The 16514-nt window shown below is 42.8% G+C and overlaps 1 protein-coding gene across 1 annotated transcript in view; it reads left to right on the top strand.

The window, feature by feature from the left end:
* hs2st1a (heparan sulfate 2-O-sulfotransferase 1a) overlaps positions 1–14475 on the top strand; it is a 205219-nt gene extending 190744 nt beyond the window's left edge. Inside the window, exons 6-7 of the mRNA XM_078218928.1 lie at positions 3571–3728; positions 11447–14475. Of these exons, the coding sequence (XP_078075054.1) occupies positions 3571–3728; positions 11447–11673 (385 nt within the window). The 3' untranslated portion in view covers positions 11674–14475. The remainder of the gene's footprint in view (positions 1–3570; positions 3729–11446) is intronic.
* The last annotated feature ends 2039 nt before the right edge of the window (positions 14476–16514 follow it).

The following is a 16514-nucleotide window of genomic DNA, read 5'->3' as shown; positions in this document are numbered from 1 at the left end:
GTCTTTGAACGTTCACTCTATCTATCCCCTTCATCATTTTATACACCTCTATTAAGTCTCCCCTCAGCCTCCTCCGCTCCAGAGAGAACAGCCCTAGCTCCCTCAACCTTTCCTCATATGACCTACCCTCCAAACCAGGCAGCATCCTGGTAAATCTCCTCTGCACTCTTTCCAGCGCTTCCACATCCTTCTTATAGTGAGGTGACCAGAACTGCACACAATATTCCAAATGTGGTCTCACCAAGGTCCTGTACAGTTGCAGCATAACCCCACGGCTCTTAAACTCCAACCCCCTGTTAATAAAAGCTAACACACTATAGGCCTTCTTCACAGCTCTATCCACTTGAGTGACAACCTTTAGAGATCTGTGGATATGGACCCCAAGATCTCTCTGTTCCTCCACAGTCTTCAGAACCCTACCTTTGACCCTGTAATCCACATTTAAATTTGTCCTACCAAAATGAATCACCTCACATTTATCAGGGTTAAACTCCATTTGCCATTTTTCAGCCCAGCTTTGCATCCTATCTATGTCTCTTTGCAGCCTACAACAGCCCTCCACCTCATCCACTACTCCACCAATCTTGGTGTCATCAGCAAATTTACTGATCCACCCTTCAGCCCCCTCCTCTAAGTCATTAATAAAAATCACAAAGAGCAGAGGACCAAGCACTGATCCCTGCGGCACACCGCTAGCAACCTGCCTCCAATCCGAAAATTTTCCATCGACCACCACCCTCTGTCTTCGGTCAGACAGCCAGTTACCTATCCAATCGGCCACCTTTCCCTCTATCCCACACCTCCTCACTTTCATCATAAGCCGACCATGGGGGACCTTATCAAACGCCTTACTAAAATCCATGTATATGACATCAACTGCCCTACCTTCATCAACACACTTAGTTACCTCCTCAAAAAATTCTATCAAATTTGTGAGGCACGACTTGCCCTTCACGAATCCGTGCTGACTATCTCGGATTAATCCGCATCTTTCTAAATGGTCGTAAATCCCATCCCTAAGGACCCTTTCCATCAATTTACCAACCACCGAAGTAAGACTAACCGGTCTATAATTACCAGGGTCATTTCTATTCCCTTTCTTAAACAGAGGAACAACATTCGCCATTCTCCAGTCCTCTGGCACCATCCCCGTGGACAGCGAGGACCCAAAGATCAACGCCAAAGGCTCTGCAATCTCATCCCTTGCCTCCCACAGAATCCTAGGATACATTTCATCAGGTCCAGGGGACTTATCGACCTTCAGTTTATTCAAAACTGCCAAGACATCCTCCCTCCGAACATCTATTTCCTCCAGCCTATTAGCCTGTAACACCTTCTCTTCCTCAAAAACATGGCCCCTCTCCTTGGTGAACAAAGTCCTTTGTTTGGCACAAATTGTGCTGTACTGCAAATCTCAGTTAGGGGTGCAAAGGAGATGAGTGAGGTGAAAAATAGAAACTTTCTTAGTGCATTTCAGGTGTTCCTCTGAGGTTGTAGTTAAGGCACAAAGGGAACATTTATTTTCATAACCTAGCATATAATCCTTTTCATTCATGGGATGTAGGCATCGCTGGCTGGGCCAGTATTTGTCGCACACTTTTAATTGCCCTTGAATTGAGTGGCTTGCTAGGTCATTTCAGAGTCACTGCTGTGGGTCTGGAGTCACTGGAGGCCAGATCAGACTAGGTAAGGATGGCAGATTTCCTTCCATAAAGGGCGTTAGTGAACCAGGTGGGTTTTTACAACAATGGTTTTGTGGCCATCATTAGACTTTTAATTCCAGATTTTTATTGAATTCAAATTTCACTATCTGTCATTGCCCAGAGCATTACCCTGGATCTCTGGATTATTAGTCCAATACCACTATTTCACTAACTCCCCTTGTTACACGAGTACTGACTACCATGAGATACTATCTTTTGGATAGGACAAACTGAGGCATTGTAATTACTGAAACAATCTCATCTCGGATCCTGTTGTATAACGTTCGAGTAACACGTGATATGGCATTTTGTTAAAGTTTCATATGGTTTCCGTGCACACGATCTGATTTGCTGTCAAGGGGAGATCCTTAGCAGAACCCAAGTAGGTTTTTCCTTTAAAGGAGGTCAAGGTTCTCATGCCTCCACACATGTCTGACGTGAGGAGACATGATGAATGGGAAGAAAACAGTATTTAGACAATTTCTGCTCTTGAGTTCGGTATGTTTCTTCAAACCCTTTATCTGAATGGAGGTTGTTTACTATTGAAGTGCAGAGGCTGAATCTTTCACAAGCTGCAGTGTTTCAATGTTTATCACTAATTAAAGACAATACTGAAGAATTTACTTGATATCATAAAAACTTAGAAACTAAATGCAAGAGTTGGCCATTTGGCCTATCGAGCCTGCTCCGCCATTCATTTTGATCATGGCTGATCATCGAATTCAATATTCTGATCCTCCCTTCACCTCATATCCCTTGATGCCTTTAGTCCCAAGAGCTATATCTAATTTCTTCTTGAAATCAGACAACGTTTTGGCCTCAACTACATTCTGTGGTAGTGAATTCCACACATTCACCACCCTCTGGGTAGTTTTTAATTTTTAGGGTGTAGATATTGCCTCTATAATTCAATTTATACATTCTGATCAGCCTTAAACTGCGGTGAAATAATGCGGCTTATATAGCACACCATTTCATCCTAACCAAAGATAAGTTTCAAGAAAATGAAGCCTGAAACATCCTTCACGGCTCTGTGCTTTTGAATCCTCACAGCAAATGGCCAACTAGCTAACATCCCAGAATGACAGTGAATTGCTAATGGCCATCATTAAACTTTCAATTTTAAAACAAAACTCTCTGTTATATTTAGGAACGATGGTACAATCCTAATCATTGACCTTTTGAAGAGCTGCTAAAATGGGCCTCTAGTGTGGGATTTCACACCTCATGCACTGCTGGAAGTTTCGGATAATCAGAATGCTGATCAGAGAGTTCCATTGGTATAGCACACTCAACACAGCAACTGGGATTTTGCTGTGAATTGGTCACTGACACAGATCGAGCAAACCTTCTTTAATGACATAATCACCAAGTGACATTTTTACTTTGACCAGGCATTGGTAAACTGTGATATAATAGGTGCAACTCCAAAGTATGCCCTCATATAAATTGGATGCGATTTGAAAGCTTAGGAATTGCAGCTCGCAATGAGAGAAATGTTAAACATGGTTGAGTAGAATATGCCTGTGGTTTTTTACTGACCCTGTTAACAACTAGCTGGCTGTGAACAGTACGAAATCCAGGCTGCACACTGATCAGTAACAGTATTTGTCAGACTGTCAGTAAACCTACCTGACTTGAAGGTCTAAGGTTGTAAATAAAGCTCATTAGTCACCTCGGTAAAAATAGTGGCACCTGTGACCTATTTCCTAAACATCACTGTTTTTAATAAGATTGTAACACTGCGACAGCAAAGAAAGAGATTAATTGCTTGTTCTGTTCTAGTTGCAATTAAAATGGGAAGGATCTGTGCAAATCCTTTTTCTGTCTGCACATTACAAACCATCATTACTCTTTGTCATTAAAGGAATGTTGGAAGCAAATGGGCTTTGGAGCAAGCCAGATACAACCTGGTTAACGAGTATCTCCTCGTCGGGATAACTGAGGAATTGGAAGACTTTATAATGCTCCTGGAGGCAGCCTTGCCACGCTTCTTTAGAGGAGCGACAGAACTGTACCGTACAGGTTAGTCAGAAAATGATGCAGGCTTGAAAATGTATTGATAATTTCTAAATAGTATTGTGAGAGAGATCCTAATTTTACATCTAGAATTTAGAAAAATTACTTTTGAGAATCAATATTGTCTGAGACCTTGGGCTTAATTCTAGTTACACCTTGACTGTTGCTATTGTGGATAAGCCAGTATCATTTTAGCCAAAATGCAACAAGCCCGAGAGAGAGAGTGGGTTCTGGATTTATTTTTAGTGAATGAAGCTGGAGAAGTGGAAGAGCTATCAGTTGGGGAGCACCATGGTGGAAGTGATCATAATTCTGTTGGATTTAGGATAAAGATATAAAAGAATAAAGACGGACCAGGATTAAACATTCTCACTTGGGAGGAAGCTTTACTAAACTGAGATGTGATTTAACTGAAGGAACTAGCAAGCTGGAAGATAAATCAATGCCAGACCATTGAGAGACATTGAAGGAAGAGATAGTGAGTGTTCAGAGCAAGTATGTTCCCTTGGAAAGAAAAAAGGTGGGACTAACAAATTCAGAGCCTGCTGGGTATCAAGGTTAAGTTTTATTTATTAGTGTCACAAGTAGGCTTACGTTAACACTGCAGCGACGTTACTGTGAAAATCCCCTAGTCGCCACACTCCGGCACCTGTTCAGGTACACTGAGGGAGAATTTAGCATGGCCAATGCACCTAACCAGCACATCTTTCAGACTGTGGGAGGAAACCGGAACACCTGGAGGAAACCCACACAGACACAGGGAGAATATGCAGACTCTGCACAGACAGTGACCCAAGCGGGAATCGAACCCGGGTCCCTGGCGCTGTGAGGCAGCAGTGCTAACCACTGTGCTGCCCAGGAGCTGAAAGGAGAGTATAAAATTTTTAAAAAGAAGCTAAGAACAGAAATCAAGGGCTCAAGACTGTCGAAAAAGGAGCATAGAAAGTGTAGGGGTAAAATTGAAATGGAAATTAGGAAAATATTGCCCAGCAAGATCAAGGGAAATGCACAGATTTTTGATAAATGTGTAAAGAGCAAGAGGATAACAAAGGAAAGACTAGGACCTGTTCGAGGCCAGAAGTGAAACCTGTATGTGGAGGGGGAGGATATTGGCATGGTTCTTAATGAATACTTTGCATCTGTTTTCTCAAAAGAGTGGGCAATACAGACATTTCAGTCAGGGAGAAGGAGTCATAGAGGTTTACAGCATGGAAACAGGCCCTTCGGCCCAACTTGTCCATGCCGCCCTTTTTTTTAAATCCCTAAGCTAATCCCAATTGCCCGCATTTGGCCCATATCCCTCTATACCCATCGTACCCATGTAACTGTCTAAATGCTTTTAAAAGACAAAATTGTACCCGCCTCTACTACAACCTCTGGCAGCTTGTTCCAGACACTCACCACCCTTTGTGTGAAAAAATTGCCCCTCTGGACACTTTTGTGTATCTCCCCCCTCACCTTAAACCTATGCCCTCTAGTTTTAGACTCCCCTATCTTTGGGAAAAGATGTTGACTATCTAGCTGATCTGTACCCCTCATTATTTCATAGACCTCTATAAGATCACCCCTCAGCCTCCTACGCTCCAGAGAAAAAAGTCCCAGTCTATCCAGCCTCTCCTTATAACTCAATCCATCAAGTCCCGGTAGCATCCTAGTAACTCTTTTCTGCACTCTTTCTAGTTATTATCTAGTTATTAGTTATTATCTAGTTATTACCCAGAATTGCACACAGTATTCCAAGTGTGGCCTTACCAATGTCTTGTACAACTTCAACAAGACGTCCCAACTCCTGTATTCAATGTTCTGACCGATGAAACCAAGCATGCTGAATGCCTTCTTCACCACTCTGTCCACCTGTGACTCCACTTTCAAGGAGCTATGAACATGTATCTCTCGATCTCTTTGTTCTGTAACTCTCCCCAACGTCCTACCGTTAACTGAGTAAGTCCTGCCCTGGTTCAATCTACCAAAATGCATCACCTTGCATTTGTCTAAATTAAACTCCATCTGCCAATCGTCAGCCCACTGGCCCAATTGATCAAGATCCCATTGCAATTGGAGATAACTTTTTTCACTGTCCACTATGCCACCAATCTTAGTGTCATCTGCAAACTTGCTAACCATGTCTCCTATATTCTCATCCAAGTCATTAATATAAATGACAAATAACAGTGGATCCAGCACTGATCCCTGAGGCACACCGCTGGTCACAGGCCTCTTGTTTGAAAAACAATTCTCTACAACCACCCTCTGGCTTCTGTCAAGAAGCAAATTTTGTATCCATTTAGATACCTCGCCCTGAATTCCGTGAGATTTAACTTATGCAACAACCTACCATGCGGTACCTTGTCAAAGGCCTTGCTAAAGTCCATGTAGACAACATCAACTGCACTGTCCTCATCTACCTTCTTGGTTACCCTTTCAAAAAACGCAATTAAATTTGTGAGACATGATTTTCCACTCACAAAACCATGCTGACTGTCCCTAATCAGTCCTTGCATCTCTAAATGCCTGTAGATCCTGTCTCTCAAAGTACCTTCCAACAACTTACCCACCACAGATGTGAGGCTCACTGGCCTGTAGTTCCCAGGCTTTTCCCTGCAGCCCTTTTTAAACAAAGGCACAACATTTGCCACCCTCCAATCTTCAGGCACCTCACTTGTGACTATTGATGATTCAAATATCTCAGCTAGGGGACCCGCAATTTCCCCCTTAGCCTCCCACAATGTCCTGGGATACATTTCATCAGGTCCCAGGGATTTATCTACCTTGATGCGCTTTAAGACTTCCAGCACCTCCTTCTCTGTATTTTGTACACTCCTCAAGACATCACTATTTATTTCCCCAAGTTTTCTAACATCCATGCTTTTCTCAACAGTAAATACTGATGAGAAATATTCATTTAGGATCTCACCCATCTCTTGTGGATCCGCACATAAATGACCTTGTTGATCCTTAAGAGGCCCTTCTCTCTCCCTTGTTACTCTTTTGACCTTTATGTATTTGTAGAAGCTCTTTGGATTCTCCTTTGCCTTATCTGCCAAAACAATCTCGTGTCCCCTTTTTACCCTCCTGATTTCTCTCTTAACTCTATTCCTACACCCCCTATACTCTTCAAGGGATTCGCTTGATCCCAGCTGCCTATGCATGTCATGTGCCTCTTTCTTCTCCTCGACCAGGGCCTCAATATGCCGAGTCATCCAGGGTTCCCTACTTCTGCCAGCCTTGCCCTTCACTCTAAGAGGAATGTGTTTACCCTGAATCCTGGTTAACACACTTTTGAAAGTGTGCCACTTACCAGACGTCCCTTTGCCTTCCCACAGACTCCCCCAATTAATTTTTGAAAGTTCCTGCCTGATGCAATCAAAATTGGCTTTGCCCCAATTTAGAATTTTAACTTTTGGGCCAGACCTATCATTCTCCATAGCTATCTTAAAACCAATAGAATTATGGTCACTGGTCCCAAAGTGATCCCTCACTAACACTTCTGTCACCTGCCCTTCCTTATTTCCCAAGAGGAGGTCAAGTTTTGCCCCCTCTCTAGTCGGGCCATTCACATACTGAATGAGAAATTCCTCCTGAATACACTCAACAAATTTCGCTCCATCCAACCCTCTAATACTATGGCTGTCCCAGTCAATGTCGGGAAAGTTAAAATCTCCGACTATTACCACCCTATTTTTCTTGGCGCTATCTGTAATCTCCTTACATATTTGCTTCTCAATTTCCCGCTGACTATTTGGGGGCCTATAGTACAGCCCTACCAAAGTGATTTCCCCCTTCTTATTTCTCAGTTGTACCCATATAGACTCAGTGGCCGAACCCTCGGATGTATCCCCTCTCAGTACGGCCGTGATGCTTTCCCTAATCAAAAGTGCAAGTCCCCCTCCTCTCTTACCTCCTGTTCTATCTTTCTTATAGTATCTGTACCCTGGAACATTGAGCTGCCTGTCCTGTCCCTCCCTTAGCCATGTTTCAGTAATTGTTATAATATCCCAGTCCCACGTACCCATCCATGCCCAGAGTTCATCTGCCTTGCCCGTCAGGCCTCTTGCATGGAAATAAATGCAGTTTAACCTGGATTTCCCTTGCTCTCTTGTCTTGCTTTTGCCTGATCTGTCTGGTACTAGGATTACTGACACTGACTTTACTACTTAATGTGCTCTCTTTAACTTCTGTGCTGTCCTCAAACTTCTCTTCTGTCTCCCTACTGCTTTGGATCCAACCCCCCCTGCCAAACTAGTTTAAACCCTCCCGAGTGGCTCTAGCAAATCTCCCCGCCAGGATGTTAGTCCCCCTCCTGTTCAGATGTAATCCATCCCTCTTGAACAGGTCAGCCCTTCCCCAGAAAAGACCCCAATGATACAGAAATCTAAATCCCTGCCCCCTGCATCAGCTCTCAAACCAGGCATTCCTCTGCCTAATCCTCCTATTCATTACTCTCACTAGCATGCGGCACCGGTAGTAGTCCTGAAATTACTATCTTCGAGGTCCTGCGCTTTAGCCTTCTGCCTAACTCTCTATATTCACATTTCAGGACCTCATCCCTTTTCCGACCTATGTCGTTGGTACCAATATGTACAACGACCTCTGGCTGATCACCCTCCCCCTTAAGAATGTCCTGCAATTGCTCAGAGATGTCCTTGACCCTGGCACCAGGGAGGCAACACACCATCCTGGAGTTTCGATTGCGGCCACAGAAACACCTGTCTGTGCCTCTAACTAGCGAGTCCCCTATTACTACTGCTCGCTTGCTCTTTGCCCGACCCTGTTCCTCAGCAGAACCAGCTGTGGTGTCACAGACCTGGCTGCTGCTGGTATCTACCCCTGACAGGCTATCCCCCTCAACAGTATCCAGGAGAGTGAAATATTAGGTGGAATTAACATAGAGCGGACGTATTATAAGGGGCTTAACATCTTTGAAAGTGTCTCCCGGCCTAGGTGCAGAGTTTCATTGCTACAAATGGAAGCAAGCGAAGAAATAGCTGAGGCTCTGACCATTATTTTCCAGGCTTCTCTGGCTACAAGCATGGTCTCAAAGGATTGGAGAACAGCTAACTTTGTATCATTGCTTAAATAGGGAGAGAGGAAGAGACCAAGTAATTACAGGACAGTCAACGTAACCTCGTTGTTGGGAAAATTATTGGCAAAATATTTGAGGAACAGGGTAAATCCTCATTTAGACACCGATCAAAGACTGATTTGTTATGGGGATGTTATGTCTGACTAGCGTGATTGAATATTCTTCAGGAAGTAATAAAGAGAGTCATAATAAAGAGGGTCATTGAGAGTAGTGTATTTGAAGTGGTCTGTATGGATTTTAGCAAGGCTTTTGATGAGGTCTCACATGGCTAAATGGCCACAAAAGTAAAAGCTCATGGAGTCCAAGACAAACTGGAAAATTGGATGCAAAATTTGTTTGGAGGCTGGAAGCAAAGGGCAATTGTCCAAGGTGTGACTGGAAGGTTGTTCCCATTGGGGCTCCATGGTTTTCTGTACAAGATCCCTTGCTTTTCAAGGGTACATAACAATGATTTGGACCTGAATGAAGGGATATAGGTAAGAAGTGTACAGACAGTTCAAAAATTGGCTGTGTGGCTGATGATGAAGAAAGCTGCAGACTGCAGGAAAATATCAATGGACTGTCAGGTGGGCAGAAAAGTGGCAAATGGCGTTTAATCTGGAGAATTGTGAAGTAATGCATTTGGGGAAAGCCAACAAGGTGAGGGAATATGCAATAAATGGTAGTATACTGAATTGTGTATGGGAATCACAGCGATCTTGGAATATACGATCCACAGATCCCTAAAGGTGACAGGACAGTTGGATAAGGCGATCAAGAAGGCATACTGGATTCTTTATTAGCCGAGGCTTAGAATATAAAACCTGGAAGGCTATGCTGGAACAATATAAAACTCCAGTTTGGTGACAGCGGGAGTACTGCATTTGGTTCTGATCACTACCATAGAAAAGATGTGATCGCACAGGAAGGGGTACAGAGGAGATTTATCGGAATGTTGCCTGGACTGGAAAATGAGGAAAGATTAGATAGGCTAAAATTGGTTTGGAGCAGAGGTGGCTGAGAGAGGCCGTAAACGAAGTGCATAAAAATATGAGGAGTCTAGATGGAGTGAATAGGAAGGCCCTACTCCCCTTAGTTGAGGGGTCTATAACCCAGGTTGGCCATAGCTTTAGTGCAAGAGGTAGAAGATTTAGAGGAGATAGAAGAGGAATTTTCTATCACCCAGTTGGTGGTAAGGACCTGCAACTCATTATCTGAAAGGGTGGCAGAGGCAGAATCCTCATAGCATTGAAAATGTACTTGGATGTGCATTTAAATTGCTGTGACAAGGCTGTGAACCTTGGCATTAGGCTGGATGGCTACTTGCCCACTAGTATAGACTTGATGGATCAATGGCCTCCTCCCGTGCAGTAAATTTCTATGATTTCTACAAAGCATATTTTGGAAGATAAAATATTGGTGTGAAATTAAGGTGAGAGCCACCTGGGCCAATTTACTCTAGCTGTACTTGTACAGAATCGTCCCTGAGAACCCAAGCAATACTGCAGGTTGAAGCAGTTATAAGTGAAAGTTAATAGATAAAGGTTGTACATGAGCAAGATGCTATTACAATGCTAAAGAGTGAGTGATCCCAAATCTTGATACTCCCACTCCAACAAGTCTACTGCACAAAGGTACTAAGCCAGGGTACAAACAAAGGGAGGGAAGCAATGGCCATGTTGCTGCGAAGTGCCTCCTCATAGCCCCTTTATCAGTGGCTGGTTATCCGCGGAAGCTAAAGATAAGCTGCAGGTAAAGACCTCCGATCCACTTATCATTTTAAATATATTTGCTTTTGTAACGGATGTTTCTTAGCTATGCACTTTTAGGGGTGCATTATTGGCTTCAATACGATCAGGCTGAAAATGTGGGTAAGGTGGACCAGGGTTCCCATTGATCACCAATAAGGCCTACTGGAAGATTCTGTACGAAGTGAGGTCAAGATCAATGTTTATTGGGGTTCAGATTTAAATGTGGGCAGCACGGTGGCACAGTGGTTAGCACTGCTGCCTCACAGCGTCAGGGACCCGGGTTCAATTCCGGCCTCGGGTCACGGTCTGTGTGGAGTTTGCACATTCACCCCATGTCTGCGTGGGTTTCCTCTGCGTGCTCCGGTTTCCTCCTACATTCCAAAGATGTGCGGGTTAGGTTGTTAGGCCATAACATGTTGACCCTAGTGTCAGGGAGATTAGCAGGTAAATATGTGGGGTTATGGGAATAGGATCTGAGTGGGATTGTGGTCAGTGCAGACTCATTGGGCCGAATGGTCTCCTTCTGCACTGTAGGGATTCTATGATAATAGCCAAACAAGTGCAACACCGCAAGGCCAGTTGCTGTGGAACTTTGTTTTCCAAATTGTGCCGCTTCCCTTTGACATTGGCCCATTTTCAAAGAAGGAAAATCAAGAGAAAGAAATTGACAATTAAAACTAGTTTCTATAAGATTTATGCTGCTCTTTTGTCAATAAGGGAGCTCAAAATTGTAGTAATGTTGTTTCTAGAATAATGTTTTCTACTTCAAATAATCTGTGATGATTTAAATATTGCAACTTGAGCAAAGCCTGCTTTGATCTGCCGAGTTGACCTGTGTGGTTGTACATTGAATCCTAAACATCTCTTACTTTGACCTTTGTTTCTTGGCTTCCTCCTTCACATGCAAACAGGAAAGAAATCTCATCTTAGAAAAACAACAGAGAAGAAGCTGCCTACTAAAGAAACCATTGCTAGACTGCAGCTATCCGAGATCTGGAAAATGGAAAACGAGTTCTACGAGTTTGCTCTGGAACAGTTTCAGTTCATTCGTGCTCACGCAGTGAGAGAAAAGGACGGCGAACTTTACCTCCTTAGCAAGAGCTTTTTCTATGAAAAAATCTATCCGAAAATAAACTGAGAACAGTTTTCACTATAGTGACCTGAAGAACAGCATCAAAAAACAATGTCTTTCTGCTGAATCAGTTGCTACCTTGAACAGTCCAATGAATTTTTTTCCAATAAAAGCAGAAAAGAAATCTTATTCTGCAGTTTGTATCAAATCTGCCATGAGCCACTTCCATCTGTAAAGATTTTAGGGACAAGCATTAGATGCATTAACAGACAGACAAGCAAGGAAATCCATTTACACAAAGCGTGCATCAATTGTGTAGATGGTGATCTGTTGTTATTACTAATCAGATTGTGGTATGTTTTAGGGACTCCTATGTCTTGTAAACTTTTACCTGTAGAACTATTTTTTACTAGGGTGCTTTCTAAAGTGTTTCGAAGTATTGTAATTTCAGAGTACGGAAAAAGAGGAAATGCTGTACATATTGCACATTTTATGTATTTGGACCAAAAGGTTGCAAAAGAAGCTTGAAGTATTTATTTCACCAATTTTACTACAGGTGGTGTAATTGAACACATCACATTCAACATACCGTACACCCTTTTGTTAGGTACTTTGTGTCGATTTAGATTTGTAGACTAAAATTTCCACAGTTGTTTGTATCATGGAGAACAATAAAACAAAAGGCAAACCTGTAGCTGAGACCTGGCTGTTACAGATATACCACCTTGGAGAGATGTAACTCTTACGGGCTTGCACAGACCTGCAATTAGAAAGTAACTTTTTTTAAGCAAATAATGGTGTTTGCCCAAGAGTGATATTCAGAGTGTTAATTAATCTCATCGTTGCCTAATTTCCCTTCTGGTTGAGACAGTGTTAGTAGGTTTTCATTGTTATTTCCAACCCCGATTTAAAAAGATATAAATAGAGTAGTGTATTGCATTTCTAAATGTACTTTTCTCGCAAATGAAATGATTTATCCTATAGGCTTGCTCTGTTTTTCAGTGAGGGTATGGCACTGCTGAGTTTCACACAGGAGAGATTTCCTTGTATTCCATCTCTCAGCTGCATGCGAACAATTGAGAAGATCTGCACCAGCCCCTGTACCTTTTGAGATCTATGCTTGAGGAACTTTTTTGCGGATACTTCACTCGTTCCTCTATCTTTTTTGAAAAATCTGCCAGTTTCCAAGATAAATGAACCCATATTTAAAAACATGGGACTTACTGGGCTTCATTTTCCGCTGGGCGGTAAAACCATTGGAGGTTGTGAAGGTAGGACACCCGCTCACTACTCCATCCCTGCTGTAACTCACCCCATTTTCTCAGTTGAGGTTTACTGTGTATGCCAGAGTGAGCTCTCAACTATATTGGGAGCTTACCACCGTACGTTAGAAAATTATGTGATGCAGCAGTGGAATACACAGTGCAGCACCAGAAAGAATAACAGCAATAGCTAAAAGGGGACTGATGTTCCCAAACCAATCATGGAATCTTACATTGAAGTACGATTTCATTCAACTGGCCTTGAATGAGCTCACATCAAACCTGCCAGCAGTGGCAGGGCAGAGTATTGGAAGTGGTGACCACATCCACGTTCTCTTCCCTCCTTCATAGACCTTGGTGGTCATCTTGCACTCCTGGATGAGTACTGTCACAGAAACATAGAAAATTGACAGCACAGAAAGAGGTCACTTGGCCTATCAATGACAGCTGTCAGCCATGTTATTTCATAGATCATATAATCGCGACAATGCAGGAGGAGGCCATTCGGTCCATCGAGTCTGCACCAACTCTGAAAGACCCAGGCCCCCACCCCATATCTGTAACCTCATTCATTTAGCATGGCCAATCCACCTAACCTGCACATCTTTGGAGTGTGGGAGGAAACCTGCGCAGACAGTCACCCAAGGCTGGAATTGAACCCGAGTCCCTGGCGCTGCGAGGCAGCAGTGCTAACCACTGTGCTACAGTGCTGCCCTCTGTGCTGTTTCTGTGGGATGGTGGAAAATTGGCTGATTTCCCTAACTCTCCCTTATGCTGTTATGCAAAAGGCTGGGAAGCTGAGATACCTGATTGGGACAATGAAAATATGAGGCCTAATTGAAGGGCGTGGATTCAGCAGGAGAATAAATTCAGCTGGTGGTCAGTCATCCTTTGGAGGTTGATGTAGCAGCAATATAATGGTACTTTCCATGCTCCCAAGACTGTGTACTTGAAATTCTCATTACTGTGAAGGCTCTCCTGTGTATTCGGCTAGGGGTCGCGTGTTGAATTTCATACTCCTTTTTGTATTATATCTAATGTGGAACTGCTGGCGACCCACGAGGAGCTGTAATCCCTGCACAAGGGCAACAATGGGGTATTCAATATTAACCACTAAAATGAGTTTCATAAATTTATTGCATACAATATCTGGTTTGGGGATTCTCAATATTTGGTGTTAGAAGATTTTTAAGCTTTTAGATGTTTGCTGTATATTTAGAGGTGGAGTTAAATTTATGTTCCAATGTATGGATCATGTTATTCCCATCATTGTTTCTCATCAGGCAAGGAGCACAATGTTAGTGCTGAAGGCATGAAATATATAAGGTACATAATGTAAATACTGGGAAAACATGGATTGTGCTCTATATAACTGTTTAAAACACAAGCAGCTGAATAGTGCCTTCCTTATCACAATCCATGTTGTAAAAAAAATGTACATTTTGAATTCATTTGTGCATTGTAAACAACACCAGTGTCTTGACACTTTGTGTGGAATCAGTTAGAGATAATTCTGTTTTCTCCTTGTTTTTTTGTTTGTAGTCTTTCAGTTCTTCTGATGCAAATGCTCCCCAATAAATAAAGCTGTACAAACTCTTTGCATTGTAATCTATATGTATTCGAGTACCCATAGCTTTATGATGCAGCTGTTTCAGAGCTAGCTTTGAATGCCAAAGTTGATAAATATCTACAGGTATTTGAACTTCCATAAGGGGCGGCACGGTGGCACAGTGATTAGCACTGCTACCTCACAGCGCCAGGGTCCCAGGTTCAATGCCAGACTTGGGTCACTGTCTGCTGAGTCCGCACGTTCTCCCCGTCTCTGCGTGGATTTCCTCGGGTGCTCCGGTTTCCTCCCACAGTCCAAAAGACGTGCTGGTTAGGTGCATTAGTCATGCTAAATTCTCCCTCAGTGTACCCGAACAGGCGCCGGAGTGTGGCGACTAGGGGATTTTCACAGTAACTTAATTGCAGTGTGAATGTAAGCCTGCTTGTGACACCAATAAATAAACTTTAAAAACTTTATAAGAAAAGCTTCGAACAACTATAGTGCCCTTACTGTAATAAAATGTCCTGAGGCATATCACAGACGCATCAAAAGCAAAATCTGACATTGAGCTGCACAAGGAGGCATTAAGCCAGATAACAAAAAGCTTGTTCAAAGTGGTATGTTTTGAGGAGCGTCTTAAAGCAGGAAAGTGTGGTAGAGAGGGAGAGGTTTAAGAAGGAAATTCCAAAACCTGGAGCTTAGGCAACTGAAGGACACTAGGGAATTCATAGTAACTTCATTGCAGTGTTAATGTAAGCCTTACTTGTGACTAATAAATAAACTTTTACTTTACCTATGCTAAAGCGATTACGATTGAGACGGCTGAGGAGACCAGAATTAAATCAGCACAAATATCTTGCAGAGCTGTGGAACTGGAGGAGGTTGCACAGGGCCAGGCCATAAAAGGGATTTAAAAACAAGGATGCAAATTTTAAAATCAAGGTGTTGCCGTACTGGGAGCCAATGTAGATCAGCAAGCATGGGGTTAACAGTACGAGTTAAGACATGGGTAACAGGGTTTTGGATGACCTCAAGTTTACAGCGGCTAGACTTGCCTTTATTTTGTGCCATTCATGATCTCGCTGTGTCCCAAAGTGCTTTATAGAACATTACAGCGCAGTACAGGCCCTTCGGCCCTCGATATTGCGCCGACCAGTGAAACCAATCTAAAGCCCATCTAACCTACACTATTCCAATATCATCCATAAATGGATATAGCCAAGAAACACTTTGGAACAGTAGTTACTATTATACTGTAGGAATTATGGAAGAGAACTTGCATGTAGGAGGTCTTATAAGAGCAATGTTAATGACTAGATTGTCTGTTTTATTGATGATACTTGACTAAATATTGTCCAGGATATTTTTGGGGAGTTGATGTAACAGTAATGTCACTGGGCTGGTAATGCAAACGCTGAGGCTAATGTTCTGACACATGGGATCAAATCACACCACGGTGGATAATGTCATTTAAATTCAATAAAAGTCTGGAATTAAAAATCGAATGATGACCATGTTGATTGTGGAAAAAACATCTGGTTTACTAGTGTCCTTTAGGGTAGGGAATTGGCCATCCTTACCTGGTCTGACCTACATGTGACTCCAGACCCACAGTAATGTGATTGACTCTTCCCTTTGAAATGGTGCACCAAGTCACTCAGTTAAAGGGCAAGTAGGGATGGGTAACAAATGCTGGCCATCATGAATGAATTAAGGGAAAAAATCCCACCAAGGCTGCTGGTGGAATATAAATGCAATAAAAATTATGAATTGAAAAGCTCGCCTCAGTTATGGTGACCATAAACCGTTGTAAAAAAAGAAATGATTTGGTTTATTAATGAGCTTTCCGGAAGGAAATCTGCTTTTTCTTTCTTGTCCTGGCCTACATGTGACTCCAGACCCACAGCAATGCGGTTGACTCTTAAATGCCCTCTGAAATGGTGTGCCATGCCACTCAGTTCAAGGGCAACTAAGAATGGGCAACAAATGCTGGCCTTACTAGCGATGCTTGCATCCCATAGAAGAATAAATAATAATAAACAGGTACAAAGGAAGCCGCTAGAGCTGATTTTCAAAGTAGGGCGATGGGACTTATT

This window comes from Mustelus asterias, chromosome 8, assembly GCF_964213995.1.
Source record: "Mustelus asterias chromosome 8, sMusAst1.hap1.1, whole genome shotgun sequence".
Lineage (NCBI taxonomy): Eukaryota > Metazoa > Chordata > Chondrichthyes > Carcharhiniformes > Triakidae > Mustelus > Mustelus asterias.
The sequence above is the reverse complement of the archived record's forward strand: the minus strand, read 5'-3'. Positions and strand labels throughout refer to the sequence as shown.